The 19664-nt window shown below is 43.6% G+C and overlaps 1 protein-coding gene across 1 annotated transcript in view; it reads left to right on the plus strand.

Annotated features, from left to right (window-relative positions):
- Nucleotides 1-376: 376 nt before the first annotated feature.
- The window catches only part of Lrpprc (leucine rich pentatricopeptide repeat containing), an 87271-nt gene continuing 67983 nt past the window's right edge, over nucleotides 377-19664 (plus strand). The window contains exons 1-5 of the mRNA XM_057766782.1: nucleotides 377-572; nucleotides 13894-14087; nucleotides 15293-15415; nucleotides 17575-17696; nucleotides 17801-17859. Of these exons, the coding sequence (XP_057622765.1) occupies nucleotides 424-572; nucleotides 13894-14087; nucleotides 15293-15415; nucleotides 17575-17696; nucleotides 17801-17859 (647 nt within the window). The 5' untranslated portion in view covers nucleotides 377-423. The remainder of the gene's footprint in view (nucleotides 573-13893; nucleotides 14088-15292; nucleotides 15416-17574; nucleotides 17697-17800; nucleotides 17860-19664) is intronic.

Genomic DNA, 19664 nt, shown 5'->3' on the forward strand with positions numbered 1-19664 from the left:
GCAGGGAAGAAACGTAGTCGTCACTCCGGGACCCGCACAGTCGGCCCTTCCCGGCACCCTTGGTGTTGCGCCTAGTCGGCCCCCCACAAGCCCTTGCGCGAGCATGGGCGGAGTCGACCTCTAGGGGCTCTACCAACTGCAAAGTCTGTTGGGGGTGATGTGGTTGAGCTCTCCGAGAGAGCGGGAGCGAGAGAGAAGGGAAACCGGAACGTTGAGGACAGAGAACAAAAATTATTGTTGTAAAGCAAAGAAGTGATCCGGGTGTCCCAGGGAGTTCGGCTCTCTCCTCCTGTGCGCCTTGGCGAGGCTTCAGCCTCCCCTGCGCTTGGCCGTTGGTCCGTCCCACTCCGGGGCGACCCCGTCGTCACGTGTTCCTCCAGGTCCTCGGCAGGAGCGTGCATCCCGGCTTGGGCACGCTGAGCTATGGCGGCCCTCCTGAGACCCGCTCGTTGGCTGCTCGGGGCCACGGCGGCACCGCGCCTCCCGCTGTCCCTGCGCCTCTTTGCGGGCTGCCCGGTCCGGCTGTTCTCTGTCGCCCGGGTGGCGGCGGCTGGGAGCAGGCCGCCTGCGGGGTGAGTACCGGACCCTTCCTCCTGCCGGCAGATGGACTGACGTCTGGGCTCGCGTTCTCCGGCTCAGGGCTCCCGGCAGCTCAGGCATGAGTCTCCCATGCTTTGACCAATGCTTTTGCCCGTGGTTTGGGGGTAACAAGGTTGAGCGTCTTGAGAAGGTCATGGTCGAGGGCATGGCTGATTTCCGGCTTGCTGCTTGAGGTCGCCACCTGCTCTTGGACTGGGGACCGCCCGGGAAGCTGAGGGATTTGGGGGGCCTGCTACGGTGGGAGCAGGTGCTGTGTCCTTCCTTAGGAGTACCCTTCCTGGGTGCTGTCCCACGCTGATGATCAGTAACTTGCTTGTGTGTAGTCTTAGGAGGCTTCGGGTTTTCCTACCCCCTCCTCTGGGGGGTGGGGTTTGAAATTTTGAGTAACCCAGGGATAGTTTAGAGCATGACATTTGATAATGCCCAGTTCGGGTTTTTGCTTGAGTTTTGTTGAATGAAATTTTCATTCAGTATTTAGGCCGATGTCATGGGTTGGACATTGTCTCAGCAGAATAGTGTAATGAACACATGTAAGACATTGTTGGGATCTATCTAGGAATGCAAAAACAAGTTAAACACCCAGTTAGTGTCAAGTATTTGTGTGAGTACATCTTCGTGGGTTGAGGTTATAGGGAGATAAGAATGCTCATTTGATTAGTGTTCTGATCACCAGGAAAAGGAAGATGGGTACTTAGGTTTTAGCATCAGAGGGAAATTGACAATTGAATGACCTACAAAAGAGTTTGGGGTCTAGCAAGATCTGGGAACTGATCTGGAGTGGGGAGCCGTGGACTGAGGGTGCTTCAGTTCATTGCCCTATGCCATTGGACAAATCACTCAACATCCAAGACCTTGGTTTCTTCAGGTACACAGGTGTACAAAGCACCAAGGTGGGGAGTACTCAGTAACTGCTTTGCTGCCGTAATAGAAGTAACTGTCTTCGTGGGCCAGCCTGGCACTGCGGATGATTAGGTGAAGAAAATGCTTATGGGTTCTCAGCAGCTTAGGTGTACACCTTCCGAGTGCTGCTGCTTGGAATTTAGGCCTGAACAATGAACCTTCAGAAATCATTGCCTTTGCTTTCGCCACATCTCTTCATCCTTCATCTCCTCTCATTTCTTTCAGTAGAGCAGCCAATCCCTTGTACATTCCTTTAGTCCAATGGTCCTCAACCTGTGTGCTGAGACCCCTTTGGAGGGTTGCATACGTCAGATATCCTGCATATCAATATTTACATTATGATTCATATCAGCAGCACAATTACAGTGATGAAGTAGCCATGAAATAATTTCATGGATGGGGGTCACCCCAACACGAGGAACTATATTAAAGGGTCACAGCACTAGGAAGGTTGAGGACCACTGCTTTAGTCCTCAACATAAGGCCAGAGGCCAGGGATGCAGTGCTATTGTTGACTTTTCTGTAGTGTTTGGGAAACATTGAACACATTTTAGTGACAGGCTCTTAGTCTAGTTTAGCACATCTGGGTTCCATTCCTTGCTGCTAACCTTAGACCTTCCTCTCTGTAAGGGAGAGGTTGGGCCAGGTGTCTTTGTAAAGCTGATCTTTTGTCATTCAGGGCTCAGGTGTCTCTTTAGAAGAAGCTTTGTCTAAACTTCCTGTGGCTCCTCTAGAAAAAGCACGTCCCCTGCAAGTCTGATGACCTCCGTTTGATCCCCAGGACCCACGTGGAAGGAAAGGCTCCTGCAACTTGTCCTGACCTCCGCCTGTAGCACACACAAAAGATAAATACAAGAAGACCCTGAGCAGTGACATTACCGCGTCTGAGTCTTGTCTTTGACATGGCCCACATGTTCTTTTTTCTTGTTATCTGTTTCTGTGGTAGGAAGTAGGCTGTGGAGCACAGTACTTGGTCTTGTTCACAAAGCTGTGTGCTCAGCTCTCAGCAGGCAGTAAAGTAGTGTGTGTTTTCTTTCCCTGGACTTTGAGCACTTCCCTGCAGGCTGCTGTCCCACAACATCTTTCTGTTTTGTTTTGTTTGTGTTGGTGCCCACTGATCCCCTGGAGTTTTAGTTACAAGAAGTTGTGAGCTGTCTGGCATGGGTGCTGGGAACTGAACTTGGGTCCTTTAAAAGAACAGGAAGCGTTCTTAACTGCTGAGCTGCCTCTCCAGCCCCTTTTATTTTTTTAAGCTGTAAAACTCACGTTCCTTGATGAATAACTAAATGACAGAGGGAAAACACCAACAATCTTCTTTAATTATCACCTAGAGAGAACCATTGGAACACCATTAGTATATTTTTCAGTTGTTTATGTGGCTGTATATTGGTTTTACTTCTTTTTTACAGAAGACGTCATGATTACCAAGTCTGTGTTCTGGGCCTGAATCTCTAGCATCCTCCTTCCCTTTTCCGTAATGCCCCTTTCCTGGCTCGGATGGCACTGTCAGTTTCTTGTGTCTCAGGATTTTTTTGTACCTGCCTCCTTGGTACTTGTCCCCATGTTCATGTATTAGATGCTCACACACTCAGGCTTTGCTGTCGTGTGTTAGATGCTCACACACTCAGAGGCTTTGCTGTCGTTGTTAGATGCTCACACACTGAGAGACTTTACTGTCGTGTGTTAGATGCTCACACACTCGGAGACTTTGCTGTCGTGTGTTAGATGCTCACACACTCAGAGGCTTTGCTGTCGTGTGTTAGATGCTCACACACTCAGAGGCTTTGCTGTCGTGTGTTAGATGCTTGCACACTCAGAGACTTTACTGTCGTGTGTTAGATGCTCGCACATTCAGAGGCTTTGCTGTCGTGTGTTAGATGCTTGCACACTCAGAGACTTTACTGTCGTGTGTTAGATGCTCACACACTCAGAGGCTTTGCTGTCGTGTGTTAGATGCTCACACACTCAGGCTTTGCTGTCGTGTGTTAGATGCTCGCACACTCAGAGACTTTACTGTCGTGTGTTAGATGCTCACACACTCGGAGGCTTTGCTGTCGTGTGTTAGATGCTCACACACTCAGGCTTTGCTGTCGTGTATTAGATGCTTGCACACTCAGAGACTTTACTGTCGTGTGTTAGATGCTTACACACTCGGAGGCTTTGCTGTCGTGTGTTAGATGCTCACACACTCAGGCTTTGCTGTCGTGTGTTAGATGCTTGCACACTCAGAGACTTTGCTGTCGTGTGTTAGATGCTCACGCACTCAGGCTTTGCTGTCGTGTGTTAGATGCTCACACACTCAGGCTTTGCTGTCGTGTGTTAGATGCTCACACACTCAGAGGCTTTCCTGTGGCATCTTACATGGTGTCATCCTTGTAGATGGCCCTTCTGTTCTCAGTGTCTTGGTCACGGTTTGACTGCTAGCACGGGCAGTTGCATTGTTTCTCCTGGATGTGGACTGTCAGTTGGGAAGCTCCCTCTGGCTGAGCTACAGGTGCTTCAAACCCAAACCATCTTGAAGGGAAGGAACTCAGCTTTTCTCCCAAATCTGTGCTGCGGGTGTCACTGTTCTGTTACTTAGAAAGAGCCCATTCGTGTTTATGCTTGCTTTTGTTCCTCCCTCCCCCAATGCCTCATCGTCCCCGTTCATCAACAAGTGATAAAATCCCAGAGTTCTGTTTCATTTGGAATGAAAACCCCTCTCTCCTGCCCCCATCGTCCTTTTTCTGCAGTTTCTGATAGACTTGATTGCGTCATTCAGGTTCACATTGAGCACTCTGGCTCCAGCTGTTTCCAAGGTAAGTCCTACCTGGTGCTTTTATGGGTGTTTTGGGAACGAGATGCCTCAGCTCTTCTGTCTTCACATGGCAGGCGGTAAAGCTGTAGGGAGGGCTGTTTCCCTAGGAATCCTGTGAAAATGCAGTTTGATTATGAAGAGCTGCTCTTCAGGACTGAGAACGAATGGCTTACCAAGCCTCCAGATAATAGAGGGGCTGTGGGACTGAGTCAGGAGGGCCCACTGGGCCAACTGCCTTTGAATGTGATGCTCATTCATTCTCCTCATACTGAGAAGTTCGTGTCTCTGATAGGCCCTCTCAGCTGCTGCTTCCATGCGTTCCTCTGATGTCCTCTTCTCAGCTCTGAATGGGCAACATGCTGTTAGCCCTGTTAACATGTGTAACCCTGGATTCTATTACCTGTGGCACTGCAGATCTCTTGTTAGTTCCTTAAAGGCAAGGTCTTCATCTTAGTATTTTTTTTTTTTTAACTTTTATTTTTTTGATTTTCGAGACAGGGTTTCTCCGTAGCTTTTGGAGCCTGTGCCTGGAACTAGCTCTTGTAGCCCAGGCTGGTCTCGAACTCACAGAGATCCGCCTGCCTCTGCCTCCCGAGTGCTGGGATTAAAGGCGTGCGCCACCACCGCCCGGCTTCATCTTAGTATTTTGCCTCCCTTGATGCCTACTTTGTTTGTGGAGTGGATGTCAGACATTTGTTCAATAAATCAAGACAGACATCACAGACACAGAGAGGGATAATATGAGTTGAAGATTAGGGGCTCTTAGTTCACCTCTGTGCTCTAGAGTGGTTCTGCCTGTTCACCCTTGCCTTGCTTTCCAGCTCTGCTGTGTCTGACTTGGACTAATAGGCATTACTGAGTGGGAATTATTAGCGTTGCTTCATCTGTACCCAGAAGTGTGCACCTTGTATTTTTGTGTCTTGCTCTTCAGTTTTCCTTCTAGCATTTTCCTCTTTTTTGGAAGGAAATTCTTCTGGCCCTTACCTTCTGCATGAGGAGGGTGAGGGGGCTTTCCTTCCTTTCTCCTGTTTTTTTTTTTTTCCTGAAGCTGCCTATGCTTCTCTTGAGATCTTAGAGTAATCCCCACATGTTTCAGAGGAAAGATGAACTTGAAATGAAGTCTGTGTGAAAGTGGATGTAGATTGATGATTATGGCCTACAGGTGAAGATTACATGTCCATGAGAGTTGTCATTGGAAGAAAAGTAAACTTTCCCTTTTTACCTGACATTTTGGAATGCTCTTAGAGTCTGAACCCTTTGGGCCTGTGAAACCCAAGACTCACCCCCTGCTCTCTTTCTATAAGCTCGTGAGTATATGGTAGTCCTATCTAGTGATGTTGCATGCTCGTAAGATGATAATTTATTGATGTTATGCACTCATAAGATGATACTGGATTGGTATTGCACAGAGAAGGGCAGTCATGTTTGTTTTTGGGAAGGAGATGGACCGACCAACCAACCGTGCATGCCTGTGTGTTTCTTAATGTGTGCAGGTGCACACGCCACAGTGCGCATATGATCAGAGGACACCTTTGCAGAGCCAGTTCTCCTTCCAGCATGCGGATCTGGGGATAGAACTCAAGTCAGAATTAGAGGCAAGTGCCTTAGCCATTGAGCACCTCCCAGGCCCAAGAGGGAGCCTCATCTTTCAAGAGGATATGTGCTAAGTATCCAGGGCTCGAAGGCTAAAGAAGTCTATGGACTTGGAGCCCACACTTTGATCTTGTGTGGGTTTGAAATCTGTTACTGCAAGTTGATTGCCATACTGGCTCCATGATTGACTGTAGCGGGGCCTCAATCCAGAAGAGGATTTTGAATGTGTTAGATCTTGACAAAATAATTGTTTTAGAACGTGAGAAAAAGACAGGATGGCCAGTTAGGAACAGTGTTGGTACTGCAAACTGGGGCCTCAACTAGCATGCAGAACTGAAGGTTTTCTTTTCCTAAAGAGAGAGCAGGAGGTTGGTGAGAGTGTTAGAACTGAAGAGTAGATTTGGAGGTCAGGACAAACGGGGTCCATTAGAACAAACCCTTATGCAGACTGCCTCTCTGCGTGCATTGTACCTGCAGCTCACTCTCTGGCCTGAGAATACAAGCTGAGAAATGGAAGCTTCTCACTCAGATTGTGCTTCCTGATTCGGAGATAGTCTTGAATGTGTTTTAGATGCTGAAGGGATGACTTTAAGATAGAAAGTTCATTTTAAAAAGATTTTATTTTAGGCCATGCGATCGTGGCGCATGCCTTTAATCCCAGCACTCGGGAGGCAGAGGCAGGTGAATCCCTGTGAGTTCGAGGCCAGCCTGGTCTACAAGAGCTAGTTCCAGGACAGCTAGGATTGTTACACAGGGATACCCTGTCTCGAAAAAAGAAAAAAAAAAAAAGAAAGAGAAAGAAAGAAAAAATTAATTTTATTTTTAATGATGTGTACCTATATACACAAGAGTTCAGGTGCCTGCACAGGCCAGAAGAAGGTGTCAGATGACCTGGAGTTGGCGTTACAAAACATGGTGCTGGGTGTTACACAAGAGCTGTATGCGGCTCTTTGTGGCTGAGCTATCTTTTCAGCTCCATAAAAATGTTTCTAAAAACAGCAATGGATGATATATTTAAGTTTAAAAGTTAAAGGCCATTATAAGCACCTAATGCGTGTAAGACTTTGAATGAGATGGTTAGAGTATAGTCAGTGTCATGCTGATTGTAAGATTCTGAAAATCTTGCTTCATTTCCACACCATAGGGCCAAATCTGGTTAATGCATCCTCCAACACTTCCTGCCATAACTAAGAGAAGGAAGACAGCCTTTAGAACTGAGAAGTCAGGTACAGAGGGGGGATCTAGACTGCAAAGAATTGCCGTTTTAGGACAGCAGCTGGGAGCAGGTATAGCAGGGCGGCTAGTGGCCTTTCTGCACTAAGATTCCTAGTCTTGTCAGAAAGCATAAAAACCATGTTGGGAGAGAGCTGAATTTGGCAAGGCTTTTCAAGGAGAAAATTCATTATAGCTTAATTTTACAAAAGGTTTAGAAAAAGCACAAATTTACGAGTGCTTTTCATCAAAGAGAGCTGTTCTTGGCGGGTGGTGGTAGTAGTGGTGGTGCACACCTTTAATTCCAGCACTTGGGAGGCAGAGTCAGGTGGATCAATGTGAGTTCGAGGCCAGCCTGGGCCACACAGAAAGAAACCCTGTCTTGAAAAACCAAGGGCAGGGTTTGTGTTGATTTATTAGGATTGGAAGCTGCTTGCCCCTGTCAACCTGTCGTTCCCCCTTCCTTTGTCACAAGTAGACCTGTGTGTGGTGCAGGGGGTTCTTGGGGTTGGGCTGGGGCTTGTCACTGAGCTACGACTCCAGACGTCTTTGTTCCAGTGAGGAATCTAAGGCTTAAGGAAGCTGATGAGTCTCTGAATCACGAAGCTTTTGCAGGCAGGTTAGGTTTGAACAGGTCTTTGAAAGCCGTTTTCAAATTTCTTCTGACGTACTGAAGAGAGGCGATGCTTTAGGAGATGCTGTGGTTGGTTATGTTTGCTAAGCTTAGTTGCCAGGCCTGTGAGCGTTGTCCAGATGTGGAGCATTGTGTTCTGCCTTCAGACTTTTACTTGTTATTGGGCCCATTCTGAGTACTTACTATTTAAATATTTAATATTTTTCTTTTTATTGGGCTTAGGTTTATTTTATTTATTTTTTTTTAAGTTTTTCGAGACAGGGTTTCTCTGTGGTTTTGGAGCCTGTCCTGGAACTAGCTCTTGTAGACCAGGCTGGTCTCGAACTCACAGAGATCCACCTGCCTCTACCTCCCAAGTGCTGGGATTAAAGGCGTGCGCCACCACCGCCCGGCTGGGCTTAGGTTTAAACTGACATTTAAAAAGCTGTTTTTATTTTATGTGTATGGTGTTTTGCCTACATGTGTATTTGTTCACCATGTTCTTGTAGTGCCCATGGAAGCCAGAAGAAGGCATCCCTGGAACCATGTGGGTGCTGGGGATTGAACTCGGGTCTAGAAGAGCAGCCAGTGCTCTTAACCACTGAGCTATCTCTCTAGCCCTTAAGCTAACACTTTTATAACTTTATTTTGTCTTAAGCAAAATTGTTAATAAGAAAAGAGCTAAATTTGATAGTTACTATTGTTTTTGAATTTTCAACAAGTAAACCTACTGAAATGGAAAATCTTTGCCTAAATGCAGTCTCAAACCCATCTTGACTAGAAGTGTGTTGTAGACTAACTACATGGTCTCAGTTAATACTCTTGTAAGGGAAATACTGTTATCCTGAGTTAAAAAAGTATTTGTTTAGTTTTGTTTATGTGACTGTTTTCCCACATGTTTATCTGTATACCACATGTGTGCCTGGTGCCCATAGAGGCTAGAGGGGGGTGTCAGAATAGAACCCCTGGAACTAGAGTTGCAGCTGGTTGTGAGCTGCCACATTGATGCTGGGAACAGAACCTGGGTCCTGAAAGAGCAGCCTGTGCATTTAATCACTAAGCCATCTCTCTTACCCTGTCCTCCTAAGGTTTAAGCATAGAAAAACTTCTTGGGCTGCTCTAAGATTGTCTGAGACTGAGTAATTTATAAGAAACAGAAAAAAAAAAACCCATTGTTTTTTTAAAGATTTGGAGGCTCCCCATTTTCTAGTTGTTCTTCTCTAGGGTTAATTTTGACCACTTTGCAGTGTGTCTGTGTCCTGCTTTGTGCTTGGGTGATGGCTGTGGTGCTCTGGTGCCGCATGGGCCTGTATTGGATGGTACTACCCAAATCAATAAATATTGCTTCTCTCGTCACATCTTTAACTAGCTTTTTCTGTGATTTGGGAAATACTTGTTAGTTTTCTCAAGTGTAAGTTGGGGGCTATCATAGTAATTTACTACTACTTAGTATGCATTAAAAAGTAATTATTAATAATACACCTTTTGGCCTGGAAGTGGTGACACATACCTTTAATCCCAGCACTCAGGAGGCAGAGAGAGGAGAATCTCTGAGTTTGAGGACAGCCTGGTCTACAAGAGTGAGTTCTAGGACAACCAGGACTGTTCCACAGAGAAATCCTGTCTCAAACCAAAAACCAAACCAAAACAACACCTTTTGTCCTTTATTCCTATCCTTATCTTTAACCCTGAAAGCTCCAAAGTTACTTTAAACCAACTCAAACCAGAGAAGAGTTTGAATGTGGAGTAAAGAATTTAATTGAAACAAAACCATGACAATTATTTTAAAAATCTACAGTTAGAGATTGGGCAGAAATTCTGAGCAGATGCCTCACTGGAGAAGGCGGAGACTTCATGAAAGTTTGCAAAATACCTAAGAGTTCATAGGTCATTAACAAATTGTAAATGAAAACACTGATGAGCCACCTCACCTGGAACAATGACTATTTAAACCAAAACACTGAAAACTGAATGCTCACAGTGATAGATAAAAAGAGCTCTTAGCTGCTGCCGTAGGAACACATTGCATAGCCATTTCCACTTTGAAAGTTGAAAGTAGACTTCACCAAGTATTTACCCAAATGAGATCGGCACTTATGTTCTCTCAATAATTGCACACATTGGCAAAACCCAAGGTAACCTTCAATAGCTGAATAAAAGTAAATTTGCCCATACTATAAAATATTATACATCCATAAAAAGAGAAAGAAATGAGCTGCCATACTGTGAAAAGACATGGAAGAACTTGAGATGTTTATTGCAAGATGAAAGAAGCTGTTCGGAAATGGCTGCTTGTTACTGTGCAGTTGTGTGACAGCCTGGGAAAGGCCTGCTGGGGGAGTGTAGAATGATTAGGAAACCCAGAGCACTGATGGGGTGGGACATAGGGCACAGTGACATCATTCTGTGAGGTCCTGTAAGGAACAGTGGCTGCATACTGTTATTTGTCGGATTGGGCATCTATACACAGAGTGAGTGTCTTAGTCAGGGTTTCTAGTGCCGCAGTGAAACTGTGACCGCAGCAAGTCAGGGAAGAAGGGTTTATTGGGCTTCCATTTCTACATGGTAGTCCATCATTGAAGGAAGTCAGGACAGGAACTCAAGCAGGGCAGAATTCTAGAGGGAGAAGCTAATGCAAAGGCCATGGAGGAATGCTGCTTTCTGGCTTGCTCCCCATGGCTTGCTCAGCCTGCTTTCTTATAGAACCTAGGACCACCTGCCCAAGAGTAGCACCACCCACAATGGGCTGAGCCCACTAACTTCAATCACTAGTTAAGAAACTGCTCCATAGTCTTGCCTATAGCTGGATCTTCTGGAGCCATTTTCTTGGTTGAAGCTCTCTCCTCTCTGATGACTCTCACTGTGTCAAATTGACATAAAATTGACCAGGACAGAGAGGTACCAGTTACAGTACTGGTTAGTTTGTCATTCTAGCAAATGCACGACACTAATGTGGCTTGGTGGTTGTAGAAACTGGAGAGGAAGATGTGTGTGTGTGAGCTGCACTTTTCTGTATTTTAAAAAACTTGTTTAAAAAAATGGCGCAGGCTTACAAGAGATTGAGTAGTTCAAGTTTATCATCCGGTCCCCAGAATGTTCACCCTCTGCCGCACTATTATTGTTGAAAATCAAAAAGACAAGGCTGGTGGTGGTGATGCATGCCTTTAATTTCAGCACTTGGGAGACAGGTGATCTCTGTGAGTTCAAGGCCAGCCTGATCTACAAAGCAAGTTCCAGGACAGCTAGGGGTGTTACACAGAGAAACCCTGTCTTTAGCAACAACAAAATTTTTTTTTTTTTTTTTTTTTTTTTGGTTTTTCGAGACAGGGTTTCTCTGTGGCTTTGGAGCCTGTCCTGGAACTAGCTCTGTAGACCAGGCTGGTCTCGAACTCACAGAGATCCGCCTGCCTCTGCCTCCCGAGTGCTGGGATTAAAGGCGTGCGCCACCATCGCCCGGCTCAACAACAAAAATTTTTAAAATGCCAGATTTTACCAGAGAAATCCCATGGGTAACTGGAATATGAGTGGGGTATAACAGAGTCTCAGGGTAAAGTGAAGTGTGTGACTTAAAACGTGAAGAAGCTGTTACTAGTGATGGAGCATGAGATGGTAGAGTTTCCTTCTATGGTTATATTAGGTGGGGCATTAGAATTTGGCGGCAGAATGCTCTAGCTTGTGTAGGCCTTGTTTGGTGGGCTCCTAACTTGTGTGGACCCCGCTGGACCAACCATGGGCGTGTCCATCTCCTTTCTGTTACAGTATGCCCATTGCTTGTGACCTGAAGCTCCTATTCCATGTAGATATGTCAGAAAAGAGTTTGCTTTAGTAGGAGGCCCTGATTTAGTCACCAGCCTTGAGAAAGGAAATTAATAGAAAAAAAAATTAGTTCTGGACTGTATTATTAATGTACACTAGCATTTAAAAGTCCATTAGAAATGTGTGAATGTACTTTTTAGTAGTCATTAGATTTGAGTTGTGTAGAAGTTAGCAAGTTCATTTCCACTGTTCAAAAAGTTCTGCATTAATATGAATTATTTCACATTATTCTGAGTTATTTAAACACTGCTGCTCTCTACCTCACACTAGCAAGGGCATAGTTTTTGATGATTATTATAGTAACAAAGAAATAACCATTAAGACCTTTGACAAATAGGTAGAAACATGCATCTTCTCTGGTTTGTGAATATCATTTAAGTAATTCTGACAAATAGGTAGAAGCATGCATCTTCTCTGGTTTGTGGATATCATTTAAGTAATTCTGACAAATAGGTAGAAGCATGCTTCTTCTCTGGTTTGTGGATATCATTTAAGTAATTCTGACAAATAGGTAGGAACATGCATCTTCTCTGGTTTGTGGATATCATTTAAGTAAGTCTGCTTACTTAGCAAACACACACTCAAGCACACAGAGGACACTGTCTTATTTGGTAGTGTTCCAATCCCCCACCATAGTTTCTGATTTATTTCTTTATATATGATGGCCAGGTAGTTATGATTTGTCTCTGCTTACCATGGTATGAGTTCTACTCGAGCATCAGTTACAGACTCTGGTTTACCTTACTGTATGACAGAGCTTTTGATCCCGCTTCACATACACAGTCAGTTAGGAACATAGGAGAACAGTGGCTTTGGGGGACTGAAATCAAACCCAGGGCCTTTTGCATGCTAAGTGCATGCTCCATCACTCAGTTATGCACTTAGCTCCTACAGTTTTATTTCTAAACTCACCACTGACTGTTAAAAAGGTCTATGTGCCAGACAGAAAATGTGGTTATCATCTTGAAGGCATTTTCTGAATTAATGTTTTTAGACATAATGCTTAGCATAATTTAGTGGCAACTAAAATTAAGGTACTCGGAGCAGATTCCCAAGAATTGAGTATGTTAAAAGTGAAGTACTTGAGAAAGCCCTTCAAAATTAAGGATTTATAACAGTGTTCTTTACATGTCGGTTTATTTTTTTAGGTCTGATATTTGTAAATCAAGTACAGTATTTATTCCTATAGTATGAAAGACCTTTGCACAGTTTAGAAGTTTAGTTGTATATTAGACTGTATTAATAAAATATTGATTTAAAGAGTTGCTTGTTCTGGGGATGTCAGTTAGCTTAGTTCATAGGATGCTTATTAGCGTGGGTCCCATCCCTGTACTGCATAACCCACAGCATAGGCCTGGCATGACAGCAGAGTTGAAAGCAAGAGAATCAGAAGTTCAAAGTAGCTGGGTGGTGGTGGCGCACGCCTTTAATCCCAGCACTCGGGAAGCAGAGGCAGGCGGATCTCTGGGAGTTCGAGGCCAGCCTGGTCTACAAGAGCTAGTTCCAGGACAGGCTCCAAAGCTACAGAGAAACCCTGTCTCGAAAAACCAAAAAAAAAAAAAAAAAGAAGAAGAAGAAGAAGTTCAAAGTCATTGTTGGTTCTCAGGAAGTTCCTGGCCAGCCTGAACTAAAAATGGCCCTGTCTCAAAAAACAAAGAAAGAAAGATTGTTTATTCTGTAGAAACACGTATCATTCTTATCTTAACTAATTTCTTATCTGACAACGGTTCCTACTCTGGAGAGTTAGGGAAGTGTACAAACTGTGTGTTGAAAATGCAAAGCTGTGGAATTGAGATGCTTCGGTCTTCTTAGACAGGCGGGAACTAACGTGGGCTTGAGTGGTCCTGTAAAGTAAGTGCAGAGTTTTAACTTGGAAGAAACTTCGTTGTTTGGTTTAATAACTGATTTAAAATTTAAGTTCATATAAGCTCATGCCAGAACAAAGCCATAAAGGTAGTTTTAGAATTTGGAGTGCACTCTGGCCTTTTGTCTCACTTATACAAGTGAGAAGAGTTTGTTGGATGAGCTGCTTTATTTTCCTTCATTAAGGAAGTATAATTTTAGCTTCTTAGTTTGAAGTGATTTCATGTAAGGTTATCAATGCACCCAGCATCAACTGGAGTTTTACTCTGTGTGTGCGCGCACGCGTGAGTGTGCATGCGTGTGCGCACACGTGTATGTGTGTAAAACAAAAGTCAGAACTTTAATTTGTTGTCAGTTCATAGTTCTTAGTACTTTTGCTGTTTCATCGCGATATTAGGTATTTAGTGACTGTCAGAACTTGGCGTAAACTTCACACAAATGATGTCCTGACTAGATAGCAATTTACTTAGTTTATTACTAATTGTGTTCAATTTTACAGAGAGCTACCAAGTCAAGCCAGATTATATGCAATTGTTGCTGAAAAGAGGGATCTTCAAGAGGAGCCTGCTCCTGTGAGAAAAAATAACAGTCAGTTTGATTGGGCTCTAATGAGACTGGACAATTCTGTCAGAAGAACGGGCCGCATTACAAAGGGACTTCTGCAGAAAGTCTTTGAGAGCACGTGTCGCTCAGGTATTTCAGAGTTTCTCTATAGGTAGTTGAAGTTTATCCTGGGTGTCTGGAAGCTCATTGTGGAGAGCATCATTTGATACTAAGTGTCAGTGTGACTAAGATCCTCCTGTCCTTCCAGATCATCCAGGCAGAGTTTGCAGTAACATGAAATATTTCAGTTAGAGTCCATTTCAGAGTCAGCAAGTAAAAATAGCCATTTGCTTCCCCTGGTTTCTAGAGCTGTACAGTTTCCATGACAGACTGTAGTAGAAGGCACCAGTTTTCCTTCCGTGACCACAGTGAAGACTGGTTGCCATTTCTCTTTATTCCAGTCAGCCTCTGAGCGGGCAGATGGCTTAAGTCTTTACTTGTCCTGCAGGAGCTGCAGGTCCTTCACTCCCAGGCTCTTGCCCCATCTCCTAACAAACACAAAAGCAAACGTACTACTGTGCAATTTTGTGTGTGTTTTAGGAAGAGTCTCCCGAAGTCTGTTTGTGGGCATCATTTCCTTAGGGAGCAGAGCTTCTAATGATGAGGTATAACAAAGAGGTTCCATGACAGACGGTCATGTTCATTGAAAGACCGTAACTTTCTGATTTACTCAGTTCTTCAGCCATTGCCACAATTAATTTTGGAACTTTTCATTGTCACCCTTCCAGCCCTTCCCATCCTTTCCAGTCTAGACACCCACAAGTAAGTCTATTTTCTGCCCCTTTAGTTCTTTGCTCTGGATGTACTTACAGATGGAGTTAGACAATGAGTGTTTATTTTTGTGTTGTCTTAAAGTCCAGTTGAAGGGACATGGAGATAAAACTTAAACATGGTAATATGGGTTCTTTATCTCTTTTGTATCCTTCCCATAAGGTGCTGAGAGGCATAGCCTTTGAACTGTAGCAAGCACTGCTTAGGAATTAAATTCTTCTTGAATCCATTAGTCCTAGAGAGTATGTTGATTTTGTAGTTTTGTAATCTTTAGCAGCAGACTGCTTTAAGAAATCTAAGTTCTGACATTTAGTAGTGTAATGGATTGCTGGTCTTTGGGTGCCCTCTTGTCTTTGGTGAACTGAGGGGTGGGGCTTGTGGATCATTTAATGGATATTTTTCTTGATCTCTTTGAAAAGCCTGAAGATGGTCAAATAATTTATAAACCTCAGCTGAAGCTTTGCTATTTACCTCCTCCGTGTTACTGGTCCTGTTATCTGCATCTGTGAACTGTTTCTCTGCAGGTAGCCCAGGTGGGAATCAAGCTTTGCTTCTGCTGCGCAGCTGTGGTTCACTCTTGCCTGAACTGACTCTTGCAGAAAGGACAGAATTTGCTCATAAGATATGGGACAAACTTCAGACATTAGGTATGATTGCTTTAGTCCCTGACATGCGTAAAGGCATAGGTATTTTTTTCTCTTCCACTGAATGTGTTCTTCATGTAAGTTATAATCTTATTTTGTTATAGGGCTTCTTGATTCAATACTATTTGGCAATATGTTTATATGGTGAGTTATAGGGACATTAAGAATAAACTAGTTTTTATATCATGAATTAGAATTTTAATAAGTGAAAAAAATAGATATTTGGGCTATCAATTGTAACTCAACTTACAGTATTATAGTATTGTTAGAATTTAGGGACACGTGCTCACATATAAAAGAGGACTCCACTGTAACGATTGGGTCAATAAATTATGGAGATTCTCTGATAGCGAATCATGAGTCTTCACATACTGGTGAAATAGATGTAAAATTTACAATGCCGAGCAGTGTGCACCGTGTGCCACCATCCATAAGCAGTGCGTATTCTTTATGTATGTGTATCCACTATAGTGAAGTCTTTCTGGTCTGGAAGGGTGACAAACACTGGCTCTAATTTTTACTCAATGCATTTGTTGTTGCTGTTAAGACAGGTTCTGCTGTGTTGCCTGGCTAGTGTGGAACTTGCTCCCAGAGAATGCCTCCCTAGTATTGGGATTAAAGGTGTGTGCCACCACACCTGGCTAAGTGCCTTTTTTAAATAAAAATTCGAACCAGCTGGGGCATGGTGGCTCATGTCCTTAATCCCAGCACTTGGGAGACAGAGGCAGGCAGCATTCTATAAATTTGAGGCCAGCCTGGTCTACATAGTGAGACCCTGTCCAAAAGAAAAAAATTAAAGATAAAAAATTCCAAAACTGAAATTTTGAACCATATAACATTTAATATTAAAAAAATAAATAATTGAAAAGACCACTTGATAATGGATATTCATTCCTGATTTTTCAAGTCCTTAAAGAGTAGAAGGAAGTTTGTTCAGTGAGTTAAAGCTCTAAAGCCGGCAGTGTGCAGCAGCGCTGTTGCTCTGGACAGCCTGGAACGTCAGGTCACAGTAGTCTGCTGCGCATGCTAAATGAGAAAGCCACACTCTTCTAATTACAAAATCTTTAGGATCCAGTAAAGGACAGTGACAAGCACAGATGTTCAGACCAGCCTTTGTTGTGTAACTGTATGAAAAGGCTGTAAAATAAGGATGATATTTACCTCGCTGCTTTGAATTTATTTATTTCAAAAATTGAGTATACTTATGTATATACTGGATTCTACAGTGGGGAAGGATTTTAAGTATAAAAATAGTAGGAATGTGGTAATGAATTAAGTATAAAAATGAGAAGTAAAAAATATTTTTTGAGAATTTCATTTATGAGTACTGTATTTGCTTATCCCCCCTTTTCTTCCTCCGACGCCTTTGTGTTATCACCCTCAGATTCACAGGCTCTTCTCTGCTTGCTGCCACACATTTCTGTGATTATATAAATACAAGCTGCTGAGTCCGGTTAATGATGCTCATGTGTGTGCTTTTAGGACTGGCCACTCCTTTAATCACAGCACTGGAGAGGCTGAGGCAGGTGGATTTCTGTAATTTGAGGGACATCCTGTCTAAACAAACAAACAAAAAACCGAGACCAGAGAGAGGGGGTCATTTTTAGGACTAAGTGCAAAATGTTAATTCATTCAAGTGTGTCCATTCTGTGGCCCCAAGATCACATGTGTCCAAGGATGGCTTTGAATGCAGCCCACCACATTTGTAGGTGAGAGTCATACTGCACTGCCAGAAATAATGTCGTTTGTAGAGTAGGCTGAGTGGTACCTAACAAATGTGCCCTTAGGTGGTATACACATTGGAAGAAGACAAGGACATTGGAACATGGGTAAACAATGCTAGCAAACTGGCAGTGGTGTTCAGATTCAAGGGGGAACAGGTCCTTCAGGCAAAGGCTTTGGGTGACCTGGTAAAGATTAAGAAAAATTGCCAACGGTCCTACTTTATAAAGGAATTGTAGTCCCAGTTCCTCTGCAGCGTGTGAGGGCTGCTTCATAGAGGAATGGCTCTGTCACTTAAATGCACAGGTGCTATCAGCGTGTTCTCACATGAAGACGGCACTGTTTTGTAAGACAGCTGCCATCAGGATCTGCAGTGTCGTTGTGCTAAGGATGTGATGGTAAATGCTTTTCTAAACGTCTGATTTAAATTTCATTTGTAGGTACTGTGTATGATGTCAGTCATTACAATGCTTTACTTAAAGTGTATCTTCAAAATGAACATAAATTCTCACCTACTGATTTCCTGGCCAAGATGGAGAGAGCAAACATTCAACCTAATCGAGTAGGTAGCTGCTGCTGTGGATGCTCAGCAGCCACATACAGTTCTGCTATTTTCCAGAAAGATGTTTATGTATGAAAGTGTTAAGCTGCCCATTTCATTGGCAGGTAACATACCAGAGGCTGATTGCTGCCTATTGTGATGTTGGAGATATTGAAGGTGCCAGGTATGTATTTTTTATAAATGTGGGTTACTGTTTAATTTCATTTTCTTTTATTTATTTTGTGTTTCTGCGTACATGTGTGTGAACATGAGTGTGTAAATCGAGAGAACAACCTGCAGGAGTTAGCTCTGTCCATCATGTGGATTCTGGGTTCAGTTCTAGGGATTAAAGTCCAGTTGCTAGGCTTGACCATACGCTCCTCTACCCAACAAACTATCTCATCATCATTAAATGTAGTTTTATACAAGTAGATTTGCAAATTGTATAACCATAAAATGTATCTACTTTTTTGAAAATTTATTCTTTATAAAGGGAATTATTTCAGAAGTATTTTATATAGCAAATTTAGTAGTATGATTTAAATAAAATGAAATTGTTGTAAAAAAGGGAAAGAAGTAAAAGTTGCTATCTGAATTAGAACAGAGGTATTATAAACTGTTGAGATGCAAAGCTAGATTTACTTTTAAAAAAACCGTTTTCTTTTTTTTTATTTTTATTTTTTATTAAAAAAAATTTCCGCCTCCTCCCAGCCTCCCATTTCCCTCCTCCTCCTCCCACTCCTCTCCCCCTCCCCTCACTCCTTTCCCCCTCCCTCTCCAGTCCGAAGAGCAGTCGTTTCCCTGCCCTGTGGAAAGTCCAAGGTCCTCCCCCCTCCATCCAGGTCTAGGAAGGTGAACATCCAAACTGGCTAGGCTCCCACAAAGCCAGAACATGAAGTAGGATCAAAACCCAGTGCCATTGTCCTTGGCTTCTCATCAGCCCTCATTGTCCGCCGTGTTCAGAGAGTCCGGTTTTATCCCATGCTTTTTCAGTTCCAGTCCAGCTGGCCTTGGTGAGCTCCCAATAGATCAGTCCCTCTGTGTCAGTGGGTGGGTGCACCCCTCAAAATCCTGACTTCCTTGCTCATGTTCTCTCTCCTTCTGCTCCTCATTAGGACCTTGGGAGCTCAGTCTGGTGCTCCAATGTGGGTCTCTGTCTCTATCTCCATCCATCGCCAGATGAAGGTTCTATGGTGATATGTAAGATATTCATCAGTATGGCTATAGGATAGGGCCATTTCAGGTTCCCTATCCTCAGCTGCCCAAGTAACTAACTGGGGACATCCCCCTGGGCACCTGGGAGCCCCTCTAGGTTCAAGTCTCTTGCCAACCTTAAGATGGCTCCCTTAATTAAGATATGTGCTTCCCTGCTCCCCTATCCACCCTTCCTTTATCCCAATCATCCCAATTCCCCAAGTTCCCCCCATCCTCCCCTTCTCACTTTTCTCTCCCCATTTCCCCTTACCCCTATCCCACCCCACCCCCAAGATCCCAATTTTTTGCCTGGCAATCTTGTCTACTTCCCATATCCAGGAGGATAACTGTATGTTTTTCTTTGGGTTCACCTTCTTATTTAGCTTCTCTAGGATCACAAATTATAGTCTCAATGTCCTTTATTTATGGCTAGAAACCAATTATGAATGAGTACATCCCATGTTTATCTTTTTGGGGTCTGGCTTACCTCACTCAGGATAGTGTTTTCTATTTCCATCCATTTGCATGCAAAATTCAAGAAGTCATTGTTTTTTACCGCTGAGTAGTACTCTAATGTGTATATATTCCACACTTTCTTCATCCATTCTTCCACTGAAGGACATCTAGGTTGTTTCCAGGTTCTGGCTATTACAAACAATGTTGCTATGAACATAGTTGAACAAATGCTTTTGTAATATGATAGGGCATCTCTTGGGTATATTCCCAAGAGTGGTATTGCTGGGTCCTGGGGTAGGTTGATCCCGAATTTCCTGAGAAACCGCCACACTGCTTTCC

This window comes from Chionomys nivalis, chromosome 1 (genome assembly GCF_950005125.1).
Source record: "Chionomys nivalis chromosome 1, mChiNiv1.1, whole genome shotgun sequence".
NCBI classification, from domain to species: Eukaryota; Metazoa; Chordata; class Mammalia; order Rodentia; family Cricetidae; genus Chionomys; species Chionomys nivalis.